Genomic DNA, 18,623 nt, shown 5'->3' with positions numbered 1-18,623 from the left:
CCCCTCTCTCTCTCTCTCCCTCTCTCTCTCTCTCTCTCTCTCTCTCTCTCTCTCTCTCTCTCTCTCTCTCTCTCTCTCTCTCTCTCTCTCTCTCTCTCTCTCTCTCTCTCTCTCTCTCTCTCTCTCTCTCTCTCTCTCTCTCTCTCTCTCTCTCTCTCTCTCTCTCTCTCTCTCTCTCTCTCTCTCTCTCTCTCTCTCTCTCTCTCTCTCTCTCTCTCTCTCTCTCTCTCTCCCTCCTCCCCCGTTCCCCCCGTCTGCTCTGGGCTAGAGTCAGGCCGTCTGCTTCACCAAAGCAGGGTCTCTGTGTCAGTCTCACTGGCTGCATTAGCGTAGTGTAGCGTAGTGTAACTTCCCCCCAAGCCCCCCCCCGGCCACCTCGCCGTCCTCTCAGAGCTCAGGCTGACCCCAGCACGGGATGCTGGGAGATTATGCCGTATTCAGATTACGGGTCTTAAGCTGGTATTTATAGCCTCGCGCTCTCTCCTCTGACCGCCGCGCGGCGCGCCGCTACTGTCCGGCAGCGGCTAGCGGGTTTCGCCGCTGACGGTAACAACAGCACAGCCGCCAACTCCACCCGTAACGGTAACGGTAACGCACACCAGATGGAGGCGCTAGCGGGTCAACGCCGCGCCGCTCCCTCTCTGGCCCAGGCGCCGGAGCTGCGTCTCAAACGAGCGCTAGGTGTGTGCGCTAGCCGGTAGCCCAACTGTCAAAAAAAAGCGCTGCGGCGGTAAGGGCAGTGGAGCGCGTCAGGTGACCTGGCTTCATCCGGGCTCTGGAGCTCCTCTGGGACATATTACCAGCGCTCAAAGCACTTATTTTTCAGCCCACAGAGGCCACTGAGAAACAGAGCAGGGCGGGGGGGCAGGGGGGGGGGTATATTTAGCGCCGTTTGTCCTCTGTGGAGGACCGAAGACACCGCGTACGGGAATGGCTCGTGTTGTTTCACTATTCTGATGCGGATCGCGTGACGCCGCCCGTATCGATTCCACGTTCGAGGCCTGAGACGCGTGAACGCGTTAGGCGGGCGAGATGGTGATTTGCGACTCCGACACAGTACGTTCGCCTCCGTTCATTATACCCCCCGCGTGTAACCCCCCCCCCCCCCCAAATCAAATTAGAATTTAAAAGCCTTAAAGGGCATCCTGAGGCCGTTCTCGGGAAAGGGATCGGTAATTATCATTCAGCGTGCGCAGCTACTCGGAGCTCGTAATGAATGCGTTCACGCACCGAGAGCACGTCAGGTCATTGGCTGTTACGCGTCTGATCTCCAAGCGCTCGGTACGGCATGGCCAACCAGCCACTTTCCCTGGGTTTCCTTTTCAGAAAACTTCAAGCAGGTGCATCCTGACGCACAGATCGAAATCTATCACTCTGTCAGCTCCGTTTCTATATTAATCCCCTCTGTGCGCTAAAATGGGGAAAAGCCTTTAAACAACAATGACTAAGCGCTGTTTCACGAGCCTGGAAAACTCCCCGATAAAGGGGGATCATGCGATTGACAGAATGCGATTCTTTCTGCGTGCTTTCTCTTGCTTCCTGTCCTTATTTTATTCTCCTCACAGCTTTCGACAACTGTACAGTTTTGCTTTTTGTTTCTGTTTCGAGCTTCTGGGACTTCAACCAACCGCTTCTGAGCACGCCACACCTCAAGCGTCCCTGAGAAATCCCCCACGGGCGGGGGGGGATTCTGTCATTTGAGATGGCTCTGATTCCCCACTCAACTCCGAGGCAGAACAAATGGGTTACATTTGCGGCAACATTTTTTGTAATGTACATTTTTGTACAGTCAACCCAAGGGCTTTTTCCAGAGAGGTCCATCTGCATTGTGTGTGTATATAGTGTGTGTGTGTGTGTGTGTGTGTGTGTGTGTGTGTGTGTGCGTGTTTGTGTGTGTATGTGTATAGTGTGTGTGTGTGTGTGTGCTTCCCCCTCACGCTCGTTCCTCTCTGTCTGGCTGAGAGTGCAGTCATAATTGTCAGCATTTCTGTGCTCTAAATTCAGGTGTTACATAAATTAAAAATCCCCGCTGGCGGGGGGGTTTCTGAGACTCTGGATGGCAGATTTTTGAGACTCTTGACTGACACTTGGGAGCCTGAGGCAGCGTGGGGGAGTTTAAAGATTAAGACGCCTCACAGTGATGTCACAGCGCCGCGGTAACGCTTACCCAGAATCCTCAGCTGCGTGATGGCGCCGTGCAGGCCGAAGAACATCCAGAGGGGGCGGGAGTTGTCCACGCAGACCTGCATCCCCGCGCTGACGCCGTTGTGGCTGAGCACCACCTCCCCTTCCTGCGTGACCAGGAAGCCCAGGATGTCGCCGCTCTGCAAGGGGGCGGGCACGCGGCACACGGCCCAGAATTCCTTGCGGTCCACCAGCGACTCGGGGCTGTAGGGCAGGTCGCTGGGCCGCAGGACGCCGGGGTCGCAGGAGGTCACGCCGTACGACAGCGAGCCCAGGCGGGCGGGGCTGGACTTGCTCACCTTGACGAAGACGGTCTCGCCGGCGTGGAGCGGCCGCTCGGTGAAGACCAGCGTGCGCTCCTCGCGCGACGCCCCGTGCTCCGCCCGCGACACCGTGTGCTCGTCCAGCGTCTGCACGTGGGCGCCGCGCAGCTGGTGGAAGCGCAGGTCGCAGTCCAGCTGCGCGGCCAGCAGGTGGCACTGCTGCGAGTTGAGCGAGTTCTGCGGCACGGGGCAGGCGGCCGACGCCAGGTGCAGCTGCTCCTCCTGCAGGTTCAGGTCGCACAGGCTGACGGACAGGCGCGACTCGTCCGCCTCCCGGCGCAGGGAAGAGCGCCTCACGGTGGTGAAGGAGCGCGGGCGCAGGCAGTCCAGCGGCACGATCTCGCTGTCTGTGGGGAGAGAGAGGGGGGGGCGGGCGAGAGGGCTTTATAGAGCAAACGCAGACTACAGCGCAGTCAGCCGCCATTTTAAATGCGCCCAGTTCACATTACATTACGTCTCATTTATACCTTAATCCAAAGCGACGTACAGTAAGTGCACACCAAAGGTCGTTGGACCAACTACTGAACGCAGGTCCGATAAAGTACCATAACACTCATAACACTCATAACACATCGGTTATCCATAACCATGAACATCAAGCCTAGTCTACTTCACAGTAAGCACTGGCCAAGTCGGTAAAGTCATAGCGAGCAGTAAACTCAAAGATTACGAGTGACGATGAAGAGCTACGGCTTGGAGGTGAAGATGCAAGTGCAGATTAATTCTGCGGGCCCCTGGAGATCTCCCCAGGAGACCCCGGGCATCAGCAGCGCTGATGCGGAGCTCGAGTCATGTTGTGCGAGCAGGCGAGAACGAGCCGAATAAACTGACAGGTGTAAACAAACCTTCGTGTTTCAGTTAAACTGCTCACAGCTGAGTTCTAAGATTTAAAAAAAAAAAACACCCATTAAAAATGTTTGGCTGGACACAGCAGATACTCATCAATTTAGCTCATCAGAACAAGTTCCCTGGTGCTCACTTTCCAAATGCATATTCATTATTCGCTACAAACTGTGCACTAATCCCACAAAAACACTTTGAGGGAACATGAAAGCATCGGTCTGCAGAAGTAAGTAGGTTGCAGGTAAACGGTAAAATAATAAGTGACTTTTCTGTTTTCCTGTATTCAAGATGAAGGTTGGAATTGCAGTCCAGTTAAATTTCTTGTAAACAGGACTGCTGTTGAATGCTGTGGCATGGGGTTCCCCTTTTATTTATAGACAAGCACCCCAACTGTCACACGGGCTAAATGATAGGTGCGAAGGTAACGCTGGGGGCATCGCGACGCTTACTGTTACTGCCGTTTAAATATACACCCCTGCTGCCCCAAAACGGTACACACACATTCCAAACCCGCCGATGGAATCCACACTGTCCCCTCTCCCTTCTCCATTTTTATCCTCCGAAAAACACTGAGGATGGGTGCGGTGGGGTGGGGTGGAGGGGAGGGGTGCGGGGGTGGTGGCGGGGGCTGACTACGGCGGTGCGGAGACAGAAAACCGATAGCACGGCCGCTGGAGAGCGAGCTACTTTTAGACCCATCCGGGCCATTCGTGGGCTTTCTGACAGCCGCTGAAAATAACAGCTCTAAATGGAGCCCCCCCCCCTCCCCCCCCTTCCCCCCCGCCCTCTCCCCGCTCCCCTACGCGATGGGGTAAAATTAGCCTGACATTCGAGACGGGCGTTTAGAATGACGGACAGAGAGCCCTGTCCCGCTGAGAGAGGTTCTCCTCCCCCGCTCCCCCCCCCCCCCACTCCACACCTCTCTCACTCTTCCACTCTCTCCTTCTTTCTCTCTCCCTTGGGAGTGGGGTGGCGGGGGCGGGGGGGGGAGGGGGAGGGGTTTGGCTGGCTGGCTGTCGCTGGACTTCCTGTCACTTCACGCTCTTACTTCACTAAACCGGGTCAGAGAGAGAGCAGCTCCGCTCCCGGTCACAGATAAACTGCTTAGCCTCAGCTGCGTCTCCTGAGAGGCTGGCCAGCGACAAACAACACTGAACGCCCTGTGATCCATCTCCCTCAGGTGTGTGAGTCAGGCCACCGGTGCTGTCTACAAATACCTTACGTCTGTGGTAACACAAACCCCCACACTCCAGTAATAATGAACCGCTTGCGTACTTCCCTGAGTAGGACGGAGTGTCCCACAGTGTCCCCTTCGTCCCGTCCCTTCAGAAATCACGCGTTCACAAAACATCCATGTCCGAGACTCCCGCGTCAAACTTTAACCCGTGTCAAATATTAACGTTCAGGGATTTTGAGTCAGGTGGCAACTCTGAAACAGCGGAGCAGTTTTACGTAGCCGTCCCTTTCTGAACGCTGACTGAAACTGGGGCGCAATACCTGCATGCTATTTACCTGAGGGGAGTATGAACGGAGTTTGCACTAAGAAATATTGAGAGAGATCCAGGCAGGCCACGCGGGCATTAGTGGGCACCAGAGAATCGTGTCCTTCTGGGGTAAAACCGTGCCGGATCGGTCGCTGCCCGTCAGGCGGTCAAAGCCGCAGAAAATCGCGGCATCTTTGTTCAGCTTGCTCGCTAAGGAGATTAAGGTTTAGATTGGCGAAGGGGGAAGACTTTGTATCGTGGCTATATATGGAAGCGAAGCTCCTGGGTCCGATCCCGGCTCGGACCGGCTCGGACCAGATCGAACCGGATTCCGGCTCGTTCGCTGCCCTTTGTGAATCCGACCGGCAAGCGAACACCTGTCAGATCGCAACCGCCAGTTTGCCCGCAGCAAATCGAGAGATATTAGCATGAATAAAATTAGCATGTGTTTTATAAGAGTTTCCAGGGCCTGGGTTGGTAGAAGCGCCAGAGTCTGCAATTAGCCAGGGCCCATTCCTTGCTTGTTTAGAAAGCTTGTGCACCGCACTTTCAGAAATTAATTCAGAGAACGTAGCTGAGATGGATAAAAAAGGTCCTTTCCACTTCAGTTAAGCACAACGGTACTGGTGTAAGGCTTGCGATTCTCCTCGCGGAATCCCAAAATCAGCAACAGACGCAAAGCGGCATGCTGGGACTTTCAGGTGGGAGGTGGGGGGGGGGGTGAACTGTAACCCTGGGTGACAGGCCTTACTCTTACTTTCTTACACCATTACTTTTCCTAAAAACGTTTTCTATGTTAATATTGATTTGCCGGTCTGGTTTACCAGTCATTGTAGGGTTGTTAAGATTGCCACTCATTGTTATGGAAGGTAGGTACTGGGTACGAGGGTAAACAAACCTGCGCGCTCCTTTCCATCGAAGGTATTGAAGTGCCACCAGTAAAAAGCAATGGTTAGAAGTGTTGTAGCAAGTCATCTGTTGCATCCAGCGGTTATTGTTTCAGTGCTGAAGTATCAAAGCACACCGCCTGTTCATGTCATTCTACGTCAGTTAAATTCAATATGATTAACATGGCGAGAATCCTCCTGTAACTGGTCCCATCAATCAAACGAAGTGTCACGCCAACGCTCTTTGACATTACCGATCGATGTGTCTACGGGCTCACATGGCGAACTGTATTCCCAGGTCTAAATGAAAAACGAGGTGTGTGTGTATGTATGTTGGGGGGGGGGGGGGGAGAGTTGTAAGACAATAGTTCATTTGAAAATTGTGTGGACAATTTAAAAAACTATCTGAGGCCTTCAATCCTCTGTTGGCAGTATGACAGCATGGTCTGAGATGGTGGGCTCATATTAATGGAGGCTTGTGCCAGCCACCCAATATTGACTTTTCTTAAATAATACTTCTCTGCACCTTTCGTGATTCTCAGACTCAAATGTCAGTTCTCTGCGCGTTCCCTACTGTACGATCTACAATGGAACGTCCATTATTTGAATTATTTCTAAGTCTTGCAAAGTAAATGTACCACAGTGAATGGGGCACACGTACTCAGTTAATCAACCATTAAATCCAAGAACGCCCCAGCCCCCCCCCACCCCCCAAGGGGACTGCACTGGAACGGCTAGGCTACCGCTTATTAAATCACATCACTTCACTCTGTGTCACCATCCCACAGACCTGACGACTTGAATTTTCACCGCATTTGGAACTCAAGCCACCAGAGAAGGAAAATAAAGCTTTTGTTGAATTTAACTGGATAGGTTTCTGAACTGGACACCCCAGGAGAGGAACGTGAAATGCCCCCCCCCCCCCCCTTTCTCTGGACAGTGCAATAGCCCTGGGACACGCGGATAGGAAACCCAACGATGAGCAGCTCTCCTCATTCAAAGCATCCCTCACAAACACTATGCACTGCACTTATCGAGAGGAGAAATGCAGGATATTTCGGAGGGTAATCGCATTTTCTACACGCGGGACGGGGGGGGGGGGGTGGGCGCAGGCGTGCGTGAAAGCATTAAACCTTATTGATTTGTGCCAATAAGACGTGTGGAACACTTAAATTATTTAAGTCCTCTCTCGAAAGTAGCTAAGGGAAGAAAAAGAGAAACGAAAGGCAAAAGCCAATCCTGATGCACAGTTGGCTGAGCACTGCTCAATTCTTTCCATTACCCGCGAACGCGGCTGCTGATTGGATTACGCTGGAAAGCTCCTCGGACCCGAGGCTTCGGGGACAGCGAGAGGAATTGGTTTTGTTGGCGATGACACGTCTCCCGGGGATACGGGGGGGGGGGGGGGGGGGGGGGGGGGGGCGGGGGGCGGGGCGGAGGGGTGTTGGACTGATCAGATGAACTGTACCGAGGCTAGCGTAAACACACGGGGGGGGGGGGCTTGTGCATACCGAGTACGGTGATACGGAGAACTGAGCCGCCGGTCTGATCCCGGCGATTTACGGTGAATTATGACACCGTGGGCAAACGTCTGCCCAGCGCCCCCAGTCCAGCCGCGCCCTGTTATGACTGGGAGAGGCCGGCCTCTTTCTCCCGCTCAGTCGCTGTGAGGGCCGACGCGTTTAAAACAGAAGAGAACGGGGGCTTCTGCGCCTCCTCTTGTTTTCGAATGAAATCCAGCTATGATGGGCGGGGCCTCCTTTCAGCGCGGCAGCACTACAATGGCGGCCCTCGCACACACGCGCACACGCACACACACACACGCACATACGCACACGCGCGCACACACACGCACACACACATACATACACACACTCACACGCGCACACACACACACACATACACGCACACACACACACATATGCACGCGCACACACATACACACACTCACACGCACACACACACGTGCGCGCACACACACACAGAACACGCAACTCCAATAACACGCGCGCTGTCAAACTGTGACAGGAGCGTAGTGGAACGGGCACAAAGGGGTGTGTACACAGCAGCCCCCTGACCGAGCGTCCTGGGGGAGGCCGCGCTGGCAAACGTGGCAAAATGAGACAATTAACCCCGCCCCCCCCCAAAAAAGCCTCCCGCCTCCCCCAAAAAAAAGCCTCCCGCCCCGGCCGGACGCCAGGGCTAATTTATGTGGCGTGGCTCTCGTGAGCGACCCGTACGCATCCACAGCAGGAGCTTTTAATAACGGGCTCGAATGCGCCCGGCTCTGCCCCCCCCGACCCCCCCCCCGGGGCGGTTCAGTCAGCGCTTCTGCTGAATTTTCTAAAGACGCGTCCTGCAGCTCACGCCACATTTTCAATTACCAGGCCTGGGGAGGAAGAATAAAAGGGAGGTTTTTTTCTTTCTTTCTTTCTTTCTTTTTTTTTTTTTTGGAAATGTGCTTGCTGTATCTCATCATCAGCTTTTAAAAAGCACGCCACTGACTGGCAATGTATCTTAATCAGAGAGAGAGGGAGGGGAGAGAGAGAGAGAGAGAGAGAGAGAGAGTGTATGTGTGTATGTGTGTCTGTGTACGTGGGGGGGGGGGGGGTGACTTTATGGAAAAATAAAAATGCAAATGGCGTCTTTGTTCCCGGGCGGCGGGCTCTTTCTCTCGGTGAAGAGGAGGACGCGTCGGCGGGAGCGCGGCGGTCGGGGCCAAGGCTTCCTCTTCAGGCCGCCGTGTGAGACTGCGCCAGCTGCACCCGCGCGCTCATTACGCCAGCAGCACCTGCTCCACGCCGCCGCCCGCCATTGTGCCGCCGCCGGATCCTTTCAGGCCTCCAAACCAGCGCAGACCGGCTCACAGACCGGCTCACAGACCTGCACCTAAGAGCCGCTAAAACCAGCACTGACTGGCTCACAGACCTGCGCCCAAGAGCTGCTCAAACCAGCGCAGACCGGCTCACAGACTGGCCCACAGACCTGCCCACAGACCGCCCCACAGACCGGCTCACAGACCTGCGCCCAAGAGCCGCTCAAACCAGCGCTGACCGGCCCACAGACTGGCCCACAGACTGGCCCATAGACCTGCCCAGAGACCGGCTCACAGACCGGCTCACAGACCGGCCCACAGACCTGTGCCTAAGCGCCGCTCAAACCAGCGCTGACCGCTTCCAAAATGAGCCACCAAAAATGAGGGGTTCTTGGGACCCGAGTCTCCTCCTGTTTATCGGCTGATAGAGAGTCCCCCCCCCCCCCCCCTCATTTTTTTGTTAACAAATGGGACAGCTGAGGGCATAATCAGAGCTGAAGCGTTTCAGCGTTTCTGACAGAGGCCAAACTCAGCACCTGTTGGGCTCCTGAACAGAGACGCGTCTTTCTTTTCTCGTTTTTTTTTTTTTTTTGTGTCCCCTAAATTGCCTGGGTTCTCTTCTTTCCCCCCTTCATCGAACCCGCTTTGTAGGGCAATGCGTCGGGGGGTCGACGGGCTGTATGCTAGCTTTAGCCGAATGCCGCGTGACCTCCGTCAAGGTCGCGCTCCTGAGCGAGGAGGGGATTTGCACTAAGTCCGCGCAGAGTTATCCGGCCTACCAGTGAGGTCATCCCGTGGGAAGTGGAGGATGGGGGGGCGGGGAGGGGCTGAGAAGACACATCTGTGGGCTGCACAGCTGAAAGGGGAGTGGGTTGGGTGGGTGGGGAGTGGGGGGGGGGCGCGACATTGCAATGCTTTAAAATCCTCCCAGAGGGGACGCGTAAAGGCGCAGGCCTGCAGGGCGATGGACACGCCGTTGCGGTCGCTGGCCCGCAGCCAGCCGCGGTTTCGAGCCCTCGCTGCAGAGGCCACGGGGGACGTGCGGAGACGCGCGGTCACCGCCGGAGCACGACAGGCTCTTCACGCGGGTCACGAAGAAGCCGGGGGCCCCGGGGGTCGTTCCCAAATTTTCGGCACTCAAATTAGAGCCCGCTGTGCTGGCTCCCATCGGCCCCGGAGAGCCGAGGCCGACTTTCAGAATTAATGGCCTGATCATAAGGTACTTACATTAAAGCCTCTATTTCTTGCCCCGTCGACAGTTCCCTCCCTCCCTCCCTCCCGCCCACCCGCCACCCACCCGCCGTTCATTAAACTGATTATTAAATAGTCCGGGGAGAGAGCGGAACAACTGATTGGCTGGCCCGCAGAGAATGTGGAATATTTAATTTCAGTTTTTATGCGTTCGGCCAATCAGGCAATCAGTCTTGAGGTGGGAGCACAGGGGAGAGGTTCTTCTGGAGCGCCATTTTAAACTCTCAAACTCAACATGAGCCAGTACAACACTTACAAACGGCACAATATTTCACATACAGCACAAGCAGTGAGCAACAACAACAACAATAATAATTAATAATAAATTAATAACAACATGAAGACCACCAAGGCATCAAAGTCCTTTGCAACAAGGTATCCACAACTTGTCAATAGACTCATATTTTTATATCAATGCATATACACGATCAGGATCCAATAAGGTACTGTACGTTTTCCAAAGCGAAATTCCCCAAAATCACCAGTATTTGGCAATACACAGAAAGAAACACTCCAACATTTCCGAATAACCTAAACAAGTTTCCCAAAATGACAACCTTTCCTTGTTTTGGCCAGAGGTCCTTGAGCCAAATGGCCCACTGAACTATTCGATTGATAATGCCTTTCTCAGACATCTGTAAGCGATTTTCCTTTCATCTGCGGCCTTCAAAAGCAAGGCAAACGCCCAATCAGGTCTCCCCCGGCTCTTGGCCGACGGGCGGCATAATGATTTATTATTTAATTGGCTTTTTCCGTAAGTTATTGCCCGAATGGCTTCAATCACCGCGGCCTGGAACGGGCCACGCTCGGGCATTTTCGCTAATTAGGTAAACATGTTAACATAGTCGGTAATTAAGACCCCGTTCGCCTTCCAATTTCTTCGAAAACGGCGCGCACTCGAAATCCATCATGTGCTCCTTGCTTGTCAAGTCGCCGTTTAATCTTGCCCCAGCGGTCCGCTCTCATTGGCTACAGGTGCCGAGGCCTGAAAATGGCGGTGACGAGCCAGGTGTGCAGAAAATGGAGGTCCTCTGACTCCGCCACGGAGGTCCACGGAGGCCGGTGATGGAGAGAGGAAAAATATGTGAAGGAAGAGCTCAGATTTGGGTGTTGCTCTAGTGTAGTGGTTAGGGAACTGGGCTTGCTGTGCTCCAAGGTTGCAGGTTTAATTCCCAGGTGGGAAAGGAACGTCGCACACGCACGTCCAACTGGCGTGGCCAGGCGCCGGGCAAAAAAGAATGAGACTACGAGAAAATAAAGAATTCCCGCACAAAAGAAAAATGGTCCCTTGTGGTTTATTCACAGTGCAGCGGTTTCGACCCCGAGAACTCTTGACCTCTTGGGTCAAAACGTTGCGCTGTGAATAAACCACAAGGGAGCATTTGCTGATGCTGCTGTGTGGAAATTCTTATTTTCATAATATCCAGCTGTGATGGAATGGATTGTATGTTCAAAAAAAAATAAGAAGAAAGAAGAAAAGCTGCATAAATGACTCTGCATTAGAGCGTCTGCTCAACAGCTGAAATGCTACATGAGAATAAGCAACATGGAATGTGAGTAGGAGTAGGTTTGTGGTTAGAAGGCCACAGGATGGAATACTTGGTGTGAAACGGTTTCTTGGTGCATTCAGGATTGTTCATCTGAACCGCTGATTTCGCATCTATAAATAGGTAATTTATGCAAATGTACCCCATTTAAAGAAGAAAGAAGAAAAAAACAGCATGAGAATGCTATAACAGTGCGCTGGATGAGAGAAGCACTGTGCGCTTCGCAATGCCGTTACAGAAACGAGCGATCATTAAAACCGTGGGGACTGGACTGCGGAATATGAAGTGTGAAAAACACTGACACCGTTTCCAAAAACCCCAGAAGAACAGGAACATGGCAGCAGGGCATTTTATAAATGCCTTTCTGGGAAAAAAGGAAATGAGTCATTGAAAAAAATTCAGCAATTAGCAACTTAACGTTAATTAAACTTTAAAGTGACTTTAATTAGCCTTCAGTGCTGATTGTTAATTGTTCAACTGCTGTAAAGACAACTTGTTAATTTTCTTCCCTCTGCTCCAGCGGAGGCGGGCAGGAGGCAAACACACTGTGACTCCAAGCAAACGTAGGACGCAAATTTTGACACGCTTTTTCTTTGTACTTTTCCGTCTTTTCTTCGTATCACATCCCAGGTGTTTCAAAACTGAATTTTAGCAAAAAAAAAATAAATTTTATGGATCGTTACAACTGGTTCAATGCTTGAAGTTATTATTATTATTATTTTTGGGCTATATGCTGGGGAATTTTAATTAGCTGCGTTACATGGAAATTGTTTACTTGAGAAAAATTTGACCTCCAGGGCCAATAAAATGCCTTCATCAATCAAAACAAAAAAAAACCCACCTTTCCTCCCTCTCTTTTTTGATCTCCGTCTTTATCTCTCATGAATAATGGTACATATTTTGTTAAACAGTGTATGTACCGTTCCAGACCACGTTGACTCATACAATCAGACCCGACTGCAAATCTGGTGTGATTGCCACAGAATAAATCGTTGCATGTGTTCAGACGGAACACAGCAGAAGCAGACAGTGATATTACTCAAAAAAACAGCACAGAATACCTCTGCAGTTGTGACCTGCAGCGTGATGGAGAACAGCAATGGTATATCTAGACGGTCTATTACAGTATAGCGTCTCTCCAAACGCGAGAACCGAATTAGGCACTCTCTGCGGATTTTCACGAGGGGGCTTGAGTCTATAGGAAATAGGGGATTAAGGGGGAGTGGTCCTTGAATGACAAACCCACAGAATCATAACTAAGACATACAGGTTAAAAAGAGCCTAACTAAACCATACAAAAAAAAAAAAAGACTAAAACTTTTTTTTTATAAATTGGCATTACATACGATTACAATGACAACACAGGCATACATAACAACAGAGCCATTCAGATGACGATTGCAATGCTAACACTGCCAAAACAGCTCCATTCATAACTAGGCTACACGCTACAGCTAGTCGTTAGGAGACACTAGTGATATCAATGGGGCACCCTTCCATCTGACAACAACAAACAAGGCCACACGGCTCCCTACCTTCGTACGACCTCAAAGAGTCTCCCCTTCGTGGCACAGGCTAACCCCCTGACCACACACGCAATCCTCGGCGACATATTTCCAGAAAAAAAATAAACAAATAAAAGCGCATATTTCAAATTCAGACTGTCATAACACCGCAGCCACTCCACACAACGTCTTTGAACCCAGCTCCCACACTGCGAGACCAGCCATGGGCCAATCATCAGCGAGCCGGTCGGATCTGCGGCATCAGGCCACACCCGACGCGTTCTCATCTGTCTTGCCTCATCAGCTCCCCTACATTCCTACAAGGGGGGGGGGGAAATGGGCACATGCGGGCCAGGGACGGCGGCGTGACTACACACAGATCTGGGCCAATCAAACGCAGGTAAATCCGCGGATAATCAAGGCGGGCGTCCGCCGGTGGCGTAACTATAAACGGCACGAAAGCCAAAAATGATTCGCAAATCAGCCGGTGGGAGAGTTGCTCAAGGGCAGCCATTTTACGGTCTCATTAGGCAATGAGCGTATGACTGTACCGTGTCATTAAAGGCAATTATGTGATTCTCCTTGGGTGAGGCGAAACACCATTTGATCTTTGTGTAAGGGCGAATAAACCCAACTTTTGTTTTTATTGTTTTTTGAGCAGCGCTGCTGTGCACTGATCGGTCTCACCAAACCTCTGCATTACCACTGGCTTGCATCAGACACAGAAATCGGCAGACCAGCTGAAAATCAAATCAAACCTGGGCACATTTCAGTGATCCCTGTTAAACGAGTCATCATCCCAAAAAGAGTTGGGTTGCTTAGATTCTATCCATGGTAACAAAAGGCCAAGAGATTCATGGCTTTGCATCTGAAAACAGAGTAGGCCTATATTTCAATGTCACTACCTTCTCTCACTGCAGATTCAAAACCATCACGTGCGGACTTTGAAAGAAACGGAGAAGGAAATCTACAGCAGGAGTTTCTTAACCCAGGTCCTGGAGAGCCGCAGGATCTGCAGGTTTAACTCCAGTCCTGGAGGGCCACAGCGTCTGCTGGTTTTCCATTTTTACTCACTCAGCACTTAATTGTGAAATTGGCTGCTTTAGTTAATCAGTTAACTCACCTCGTCTGGCTTCTTGGGTCTGACCTGGTTACTGATTTTTTTTTTTTTTTTATATCTATTTTTTAGGGTTCTTTCTGCTTTAGTGGACAGGGCAGTCTGCAGTGGAGGTGTCACACTGAATCCAAAGGGGGCCGCAGTGTCTGCGGGTTTTTGTGGTTTCCTTTCAATCAGCTGCCAATTAAGACCGTGAGAACAGGGTGTGTTGATTCCTAAGCCAATCAATGACATAAATGGACCACTGGTACAAAAAGAACCTTGAAAATTAGCAGACGCTGTGGCCCTCCAGGACTGGAGTTAAACCCGCAGATGCTGTGAAAACATTCAAAAAACGTTCAATGACGTTCAGTCATACTTGCAGAGAGATGCAGTCTAATCCACACAAATATAAATGGCGCATAAAGTATCAGATAGAAATTATGTTAGCAAACAATGCTAATGCACTACCTGGGCGGGTTTTAACTGAAGTGGGTTGAAATGGAGCAAGTAAGTTCCTGCCTTTTTTTTATATTCAAACAGACCACGGCGTGCAGCATGTGTTCCCAATGACAGATTGGAAGTGAAGCCCATCCTCTGGCGGTAGCAGTGCTGTCTGGTCTGAACCTGTCTGCGACCGTCTGACTGCGGCGCATTTGTTCTCATATCAGTCCTGGCACCTCGCTCTGCCCCTCTGACCGACCCGGCGCTTTCTCCGAGGCCACTGTCAGTAACGAGCGACACTTTCTCGAAAGACGTGAACAAGCTGCGGCGTTTTTGTTCCCTCATCCATCAAACTTCGCTGGGTTTCCTGCTCACAAGAAAGAAAGAAAAAAAGAAAAAAAGAAAACATCCTTATTTTTCCTGTAACAAAGCCATCACCCTGACAGGGGAATGTTTCCGATCTCTTGCGTTTTTTCCAATAAATAAAAATCTGACAAAATCCGACAGTCTGCCAGATTAATAAAAAAGAAAAAATCTGGGGACAAAACAATCCACAACAACAAATCAAGCAGTTTATTAAGTCATTATGTAACTACTATAAAATCGTCGCTGCCCATCACAAACAAAAGTACAGTATATAATGAGGGCGGTGAATGACGATGAACCAGTTTTTTTTTTGGCTGGACCGCAACAGCGGGGCCAGCCCTACAAACGCGAACGTCTGTGGCAGAGCGAGTGACTGACTGAGTGAGTGATGAAGTTACACCATTGGTCGGCCGGATCACGTGTGCTAGGTCCAGCCATATACTCGGTTTTAACCTGGTCTTTTTTTTTGTGTGGAACAAAATGGCAGCTGTCAGAACGTATCGTCTGCTGTTTCACTAACAAGACGTCGTTCCCAAATCCCATCTTATTTCTGAGGTTCTCGCGAACGGGACCCGAAGTGAAGCAGAAACTTCCGGAACTCCGCGGATCAGCCGGAGCCGCTGAAGCCTCGCCACGTGGGTCAACGGCGTAGGCCCCAAAACGTCGAGACGAGAAGTAGCCTAAGTAGCGAACCGGCGGACATTTATCAAACTGCAGAGTCGCGCTGTTGGTCGGAAAAAAAAAAACGGTTTTGTTTCTCCCAGATTATTTTGGCCCCCTGTGAGAGAGATGTCCAGCCTTTGCTCTGGTGAGTCAGGTTCCGGAGGTTTGCACCGCTGACCTTTTCCCCACCACCGTCGCGGTGTTCACAAATGGATTATTATTGCCGGTCACGCGGTGACTTAATCGAAGCCCCAAGAGGGTGAGTCAAAAGGAAAAGCCATCTGGAGTCACACGGTGTTCTGCAAACAAACCCGCAGCTGGGGAGGGAGGCGAGTTTTCTCCCTCCGTCTCTCAGCCTGTCAGAAACTCCTTCATTTATGGAGGGTTCGAAGGACGTGCTATCGTGCTAACGCATGAAACACAAGGTTTAAAGGACGTGCTATCGTGCTAACGCATGAAACACGAGGTTTAAAGGATGTGCTATCGTGCTAACGCATGAAACACGAGGTTTAAAGGACGTGCTATCGTGCTAACGCGTGAAACACGAGGTTTAAAGGACGTGCTATCGTGCTAATCGCTGCTTTCAGCGACTCTCTCCTGAACAGTGTGTAAAACTGTACTCTGTTAAAACACTCTCAGTTCTCAGTGTAGTTTATTGTGTTGCTTTCATTTCTCTTTTGAATGTAAAACGCTTGGATTATCTTTAAGTAGGAGACAGTAACACATGGGATATTGCTTCTGGGAGATAATTACTTTGCATTACATGTACTTAAAAAAAATAAGAGCATTAATTTAATGAAAGCATTGTTGTTTTTTCTATGACTTACAGAGGAAGCACAGAATATAAGGATGGCTATTATTGTAGAATGGAGAAATCTAATTTTCACTGTGCATGGGAAGGCCTTGAATTTCTGGTCCTTTTTCCTTATATAACAATCTCATCCACACGCAGAAAACACCGTGGAGCCTGACTGATGGAACTGCATGCTAGAACAAACACATTGTGTCCTGTGTTTTCTCAGGGCATGTTGTGGACTTACAGACGTACAGAAAGCCTTGGCCTGTGGCCCAGCGATGCTAACGTGCCCAGATGTGGACAGACTGCGGCCATCGGAGGACATCGGCTCGTGTTCTGAGGTAACACAGCGGTCAGCAGCAGGACGGGCCCACCCTGACTGGGGTCAGGCGGTACGCCCCCACCCTGACTGGGGTCAGGCGGTACGCCCCCACCGATTCGGAGAGGAAGCGAGACGGGAACGTACTGTAGGAGGATGACGCATAGCCTCCGGGGTCCTCAGGTGCATGCTGGGTAAAACAGAGACCCCCCCCCCCCCCCGTTACCGTGACGCACAAGCCGCAGCTGGGGGACGTCGCCAAGCGGCTCTGAGGAGTGGAGACGGGGTCAACGAGCGCGTCAGGTGAGAGGAAAGAACGAAAATAGAAAAATGTGACGCAGAAACACGCTGGAGCTGCTCCCAGCAACGGTCCGAAACGGCAGAGCTCTCCCTGGCACTGTTCAGAAACCATGGTTACCTCGTACAGTTTCATATCTGGATGAACAACAGTCAGACATAAGAGTCCTGCAACGATGTAATGCCGTTCGGCGATGATCCACTTTTCCCCAAAAAAGGCTCACGGGGAATTAATTTATTTTTCCGAGGGGCCTCCCCAGAACGGTTCAGCTCAAGGGTCGAGAGTTCTGCTTCCCCAAAAATCCAAAAACCGTTAACGAGAAAAAACTTTTTGACCCAAAAAAGAATTGGCTTGCTACATCACTTTAACAAAGCAAATGATCTGAAAAATTTTGAAAGAAAGAAAGAAAAAAAAGGGAAAGTCATAATCTTAGGCTATGCTATTTAATGGCCGTTTGAGTACTGCCGCAGCCTATAGAGTAATGCTGCAATAGAGTAAATAAACAATTAAATCAAAATAAAATGAGATACCCCTGGCTCGAGACCTCAGGCTTCTGAAAAGCTAGTTAAAGGCTGGAATTGAGAGTCCTTGAGGCTCAGAGAGCTCTCTGAGCTGCGCTACGAGCACCATTTCATTTTTCTACGGGGTCGAGGACCTCTGCAGAAATGTGTTAGCCCTTGTATTTTGCCTGAGCCCAACGCTGGCGGTAGGTCACCGGCCAAAGTGACAGCGATTGGGGGTTTTGCGATGGACCGTCTCGCTCTCTGGCACGGATTAATCTGAGCGGACAAAGTGTCTTCTTTTTTTTTTTTTTTCACTCTGGCCATTTTATAACATCCCCCCCCCCCCCCGGTAAGGAACATGAGCCTCACCGTGTGTGAGATCACGGCGAAGGAGAGAGAGAGAGCACTTGAGTGGATCGCTGCTGGACAGGCGCTCGGGGCTCCTGATAACCCCCTTGCTCTTGTGCCCGAAAAAAAACAAAAACGTCCCGCCCTGAGATGGGGGGTACCGGGCCGGCGTCAAATTGGCAGAGCTTAAAATTAGGTTAAACTGTGCTATCTGTAGAGCACGTGAACCCCGCTCTATTTATAACCCAGAGGGATGACTGCATGAGCTCCCTGGAGAGTAGAGGGATGCTTCTTTAAAAATAACGAGGGTTCTTTCAACGGCTGAAGAACGCTTGGAGGAAAAAAAAAAAAAAACGTATTATGAACACTGACGTACGCTCATACTCAAAAACAACCGATACTTTTATATACAGCAATGCACGCGGTCGCTGTATTCTGTGTATCCGTGATATACGTATGCCCAGATACATCTTCTAGTCACTCTATGGCATAAATATGGTCAACCTGTGACAGCTCCTGCACAATTGGAAAGGACTGACTGTTATGTTTTGAGAGGATAGTGTCTACCAACTTGTTACTTAGAGTAAGACTTTGCAGCAAGCTCTGCATCTTTACATGTACAGTTACTGAACTCCATATTTTATACCGTGATATGCGCCAGCAGTCAATGCATCAGTCGTCAAAGGGTTAATATAACCTGGTGACAGTACTTACAATAAACAAGGCATAGACTGCACCGGCAAGGCTGTAGGAACTGCGATTCGTTTACAAACGAGTTCCTTTTTTTCCCCTATGGTTCCATTGTTTGTGGAGAAACCCATCACACTGGTTAGTCTCGTTTTCAGACCTCACGTACACTCCTGTTAACCCCTAGAAGGTGGAAACTTTGTGTTTCCAAGCATCGGTTCTTATCTCTTCATCCGTTTCCACGGCAACGCGTCAGATTTAAAC

General features: G+C 50.8%; 1 protein-coding gene and 1 long non-coding RNA gene across 4 annotated transcripts in view; one reads left to right on the top strand and one right to left on the bottom strand.

Moving 5' to 3' along the window:
- The window catches only part of LOC118221315, a 25,292-nt gene extending 8,554 nt beyond the window's left edge, over window positions 1-16,738 (top strand). The window contains exons 2-3 of the long non-coding RNA XR_004764089.1: window positions 16,431-16,545; window positions 16,707-16,738. This is a non-coding gene — a long non-coding RNA (uncharacterized LOC118221315). The remainder of the gene's footprint in view (window positions 1-16,430; window positions 16,546-16,706) is intronic.
- neurl1aa (neuralized E3 ubiquitin protein ligase 1Aa) overlaps window positions 1-18,623 on the bottom strand; it is a 70,721-nt gene that overhangs the window by 13,156 nt on the left and 38,942 nt on the right. For all 3 annotated transcript variants that reach the window (XM_035406267.1, XM_035406268.1, XM_035406269.1), the window contains exon 4: window positions 2,168-2,854. In XM_035406267.1, the coding sequence (XP_035262158.1) occupies window positions 2,168-2,854 (687 nt within the window). The remainder of the gene's footprint in view (window positions 1-2,167; window positions 2,855-18,623) is intronic.

This window comes from Anguilla anguilla, chromosome 2 (assembly GCF_013347855.1).
Source record: "Anguilla anguilla isolate fAngAng1 chromosome 2, fAngAng1.pri, whole genome shotgun sequence".
In the NCBI taxonomy this organism is placed as follows: domain Eukaryota; kingdom Metazoa; phylum Chordata; class Actinopteri; order Anguilliformes; family Anguillidae; genus Anguilla; species Anguilla anguilla.
Note: the sequence above shows the minus strand (reverse complement) of the source record. Positions and strands in the feature narration are given on the sequence as shown.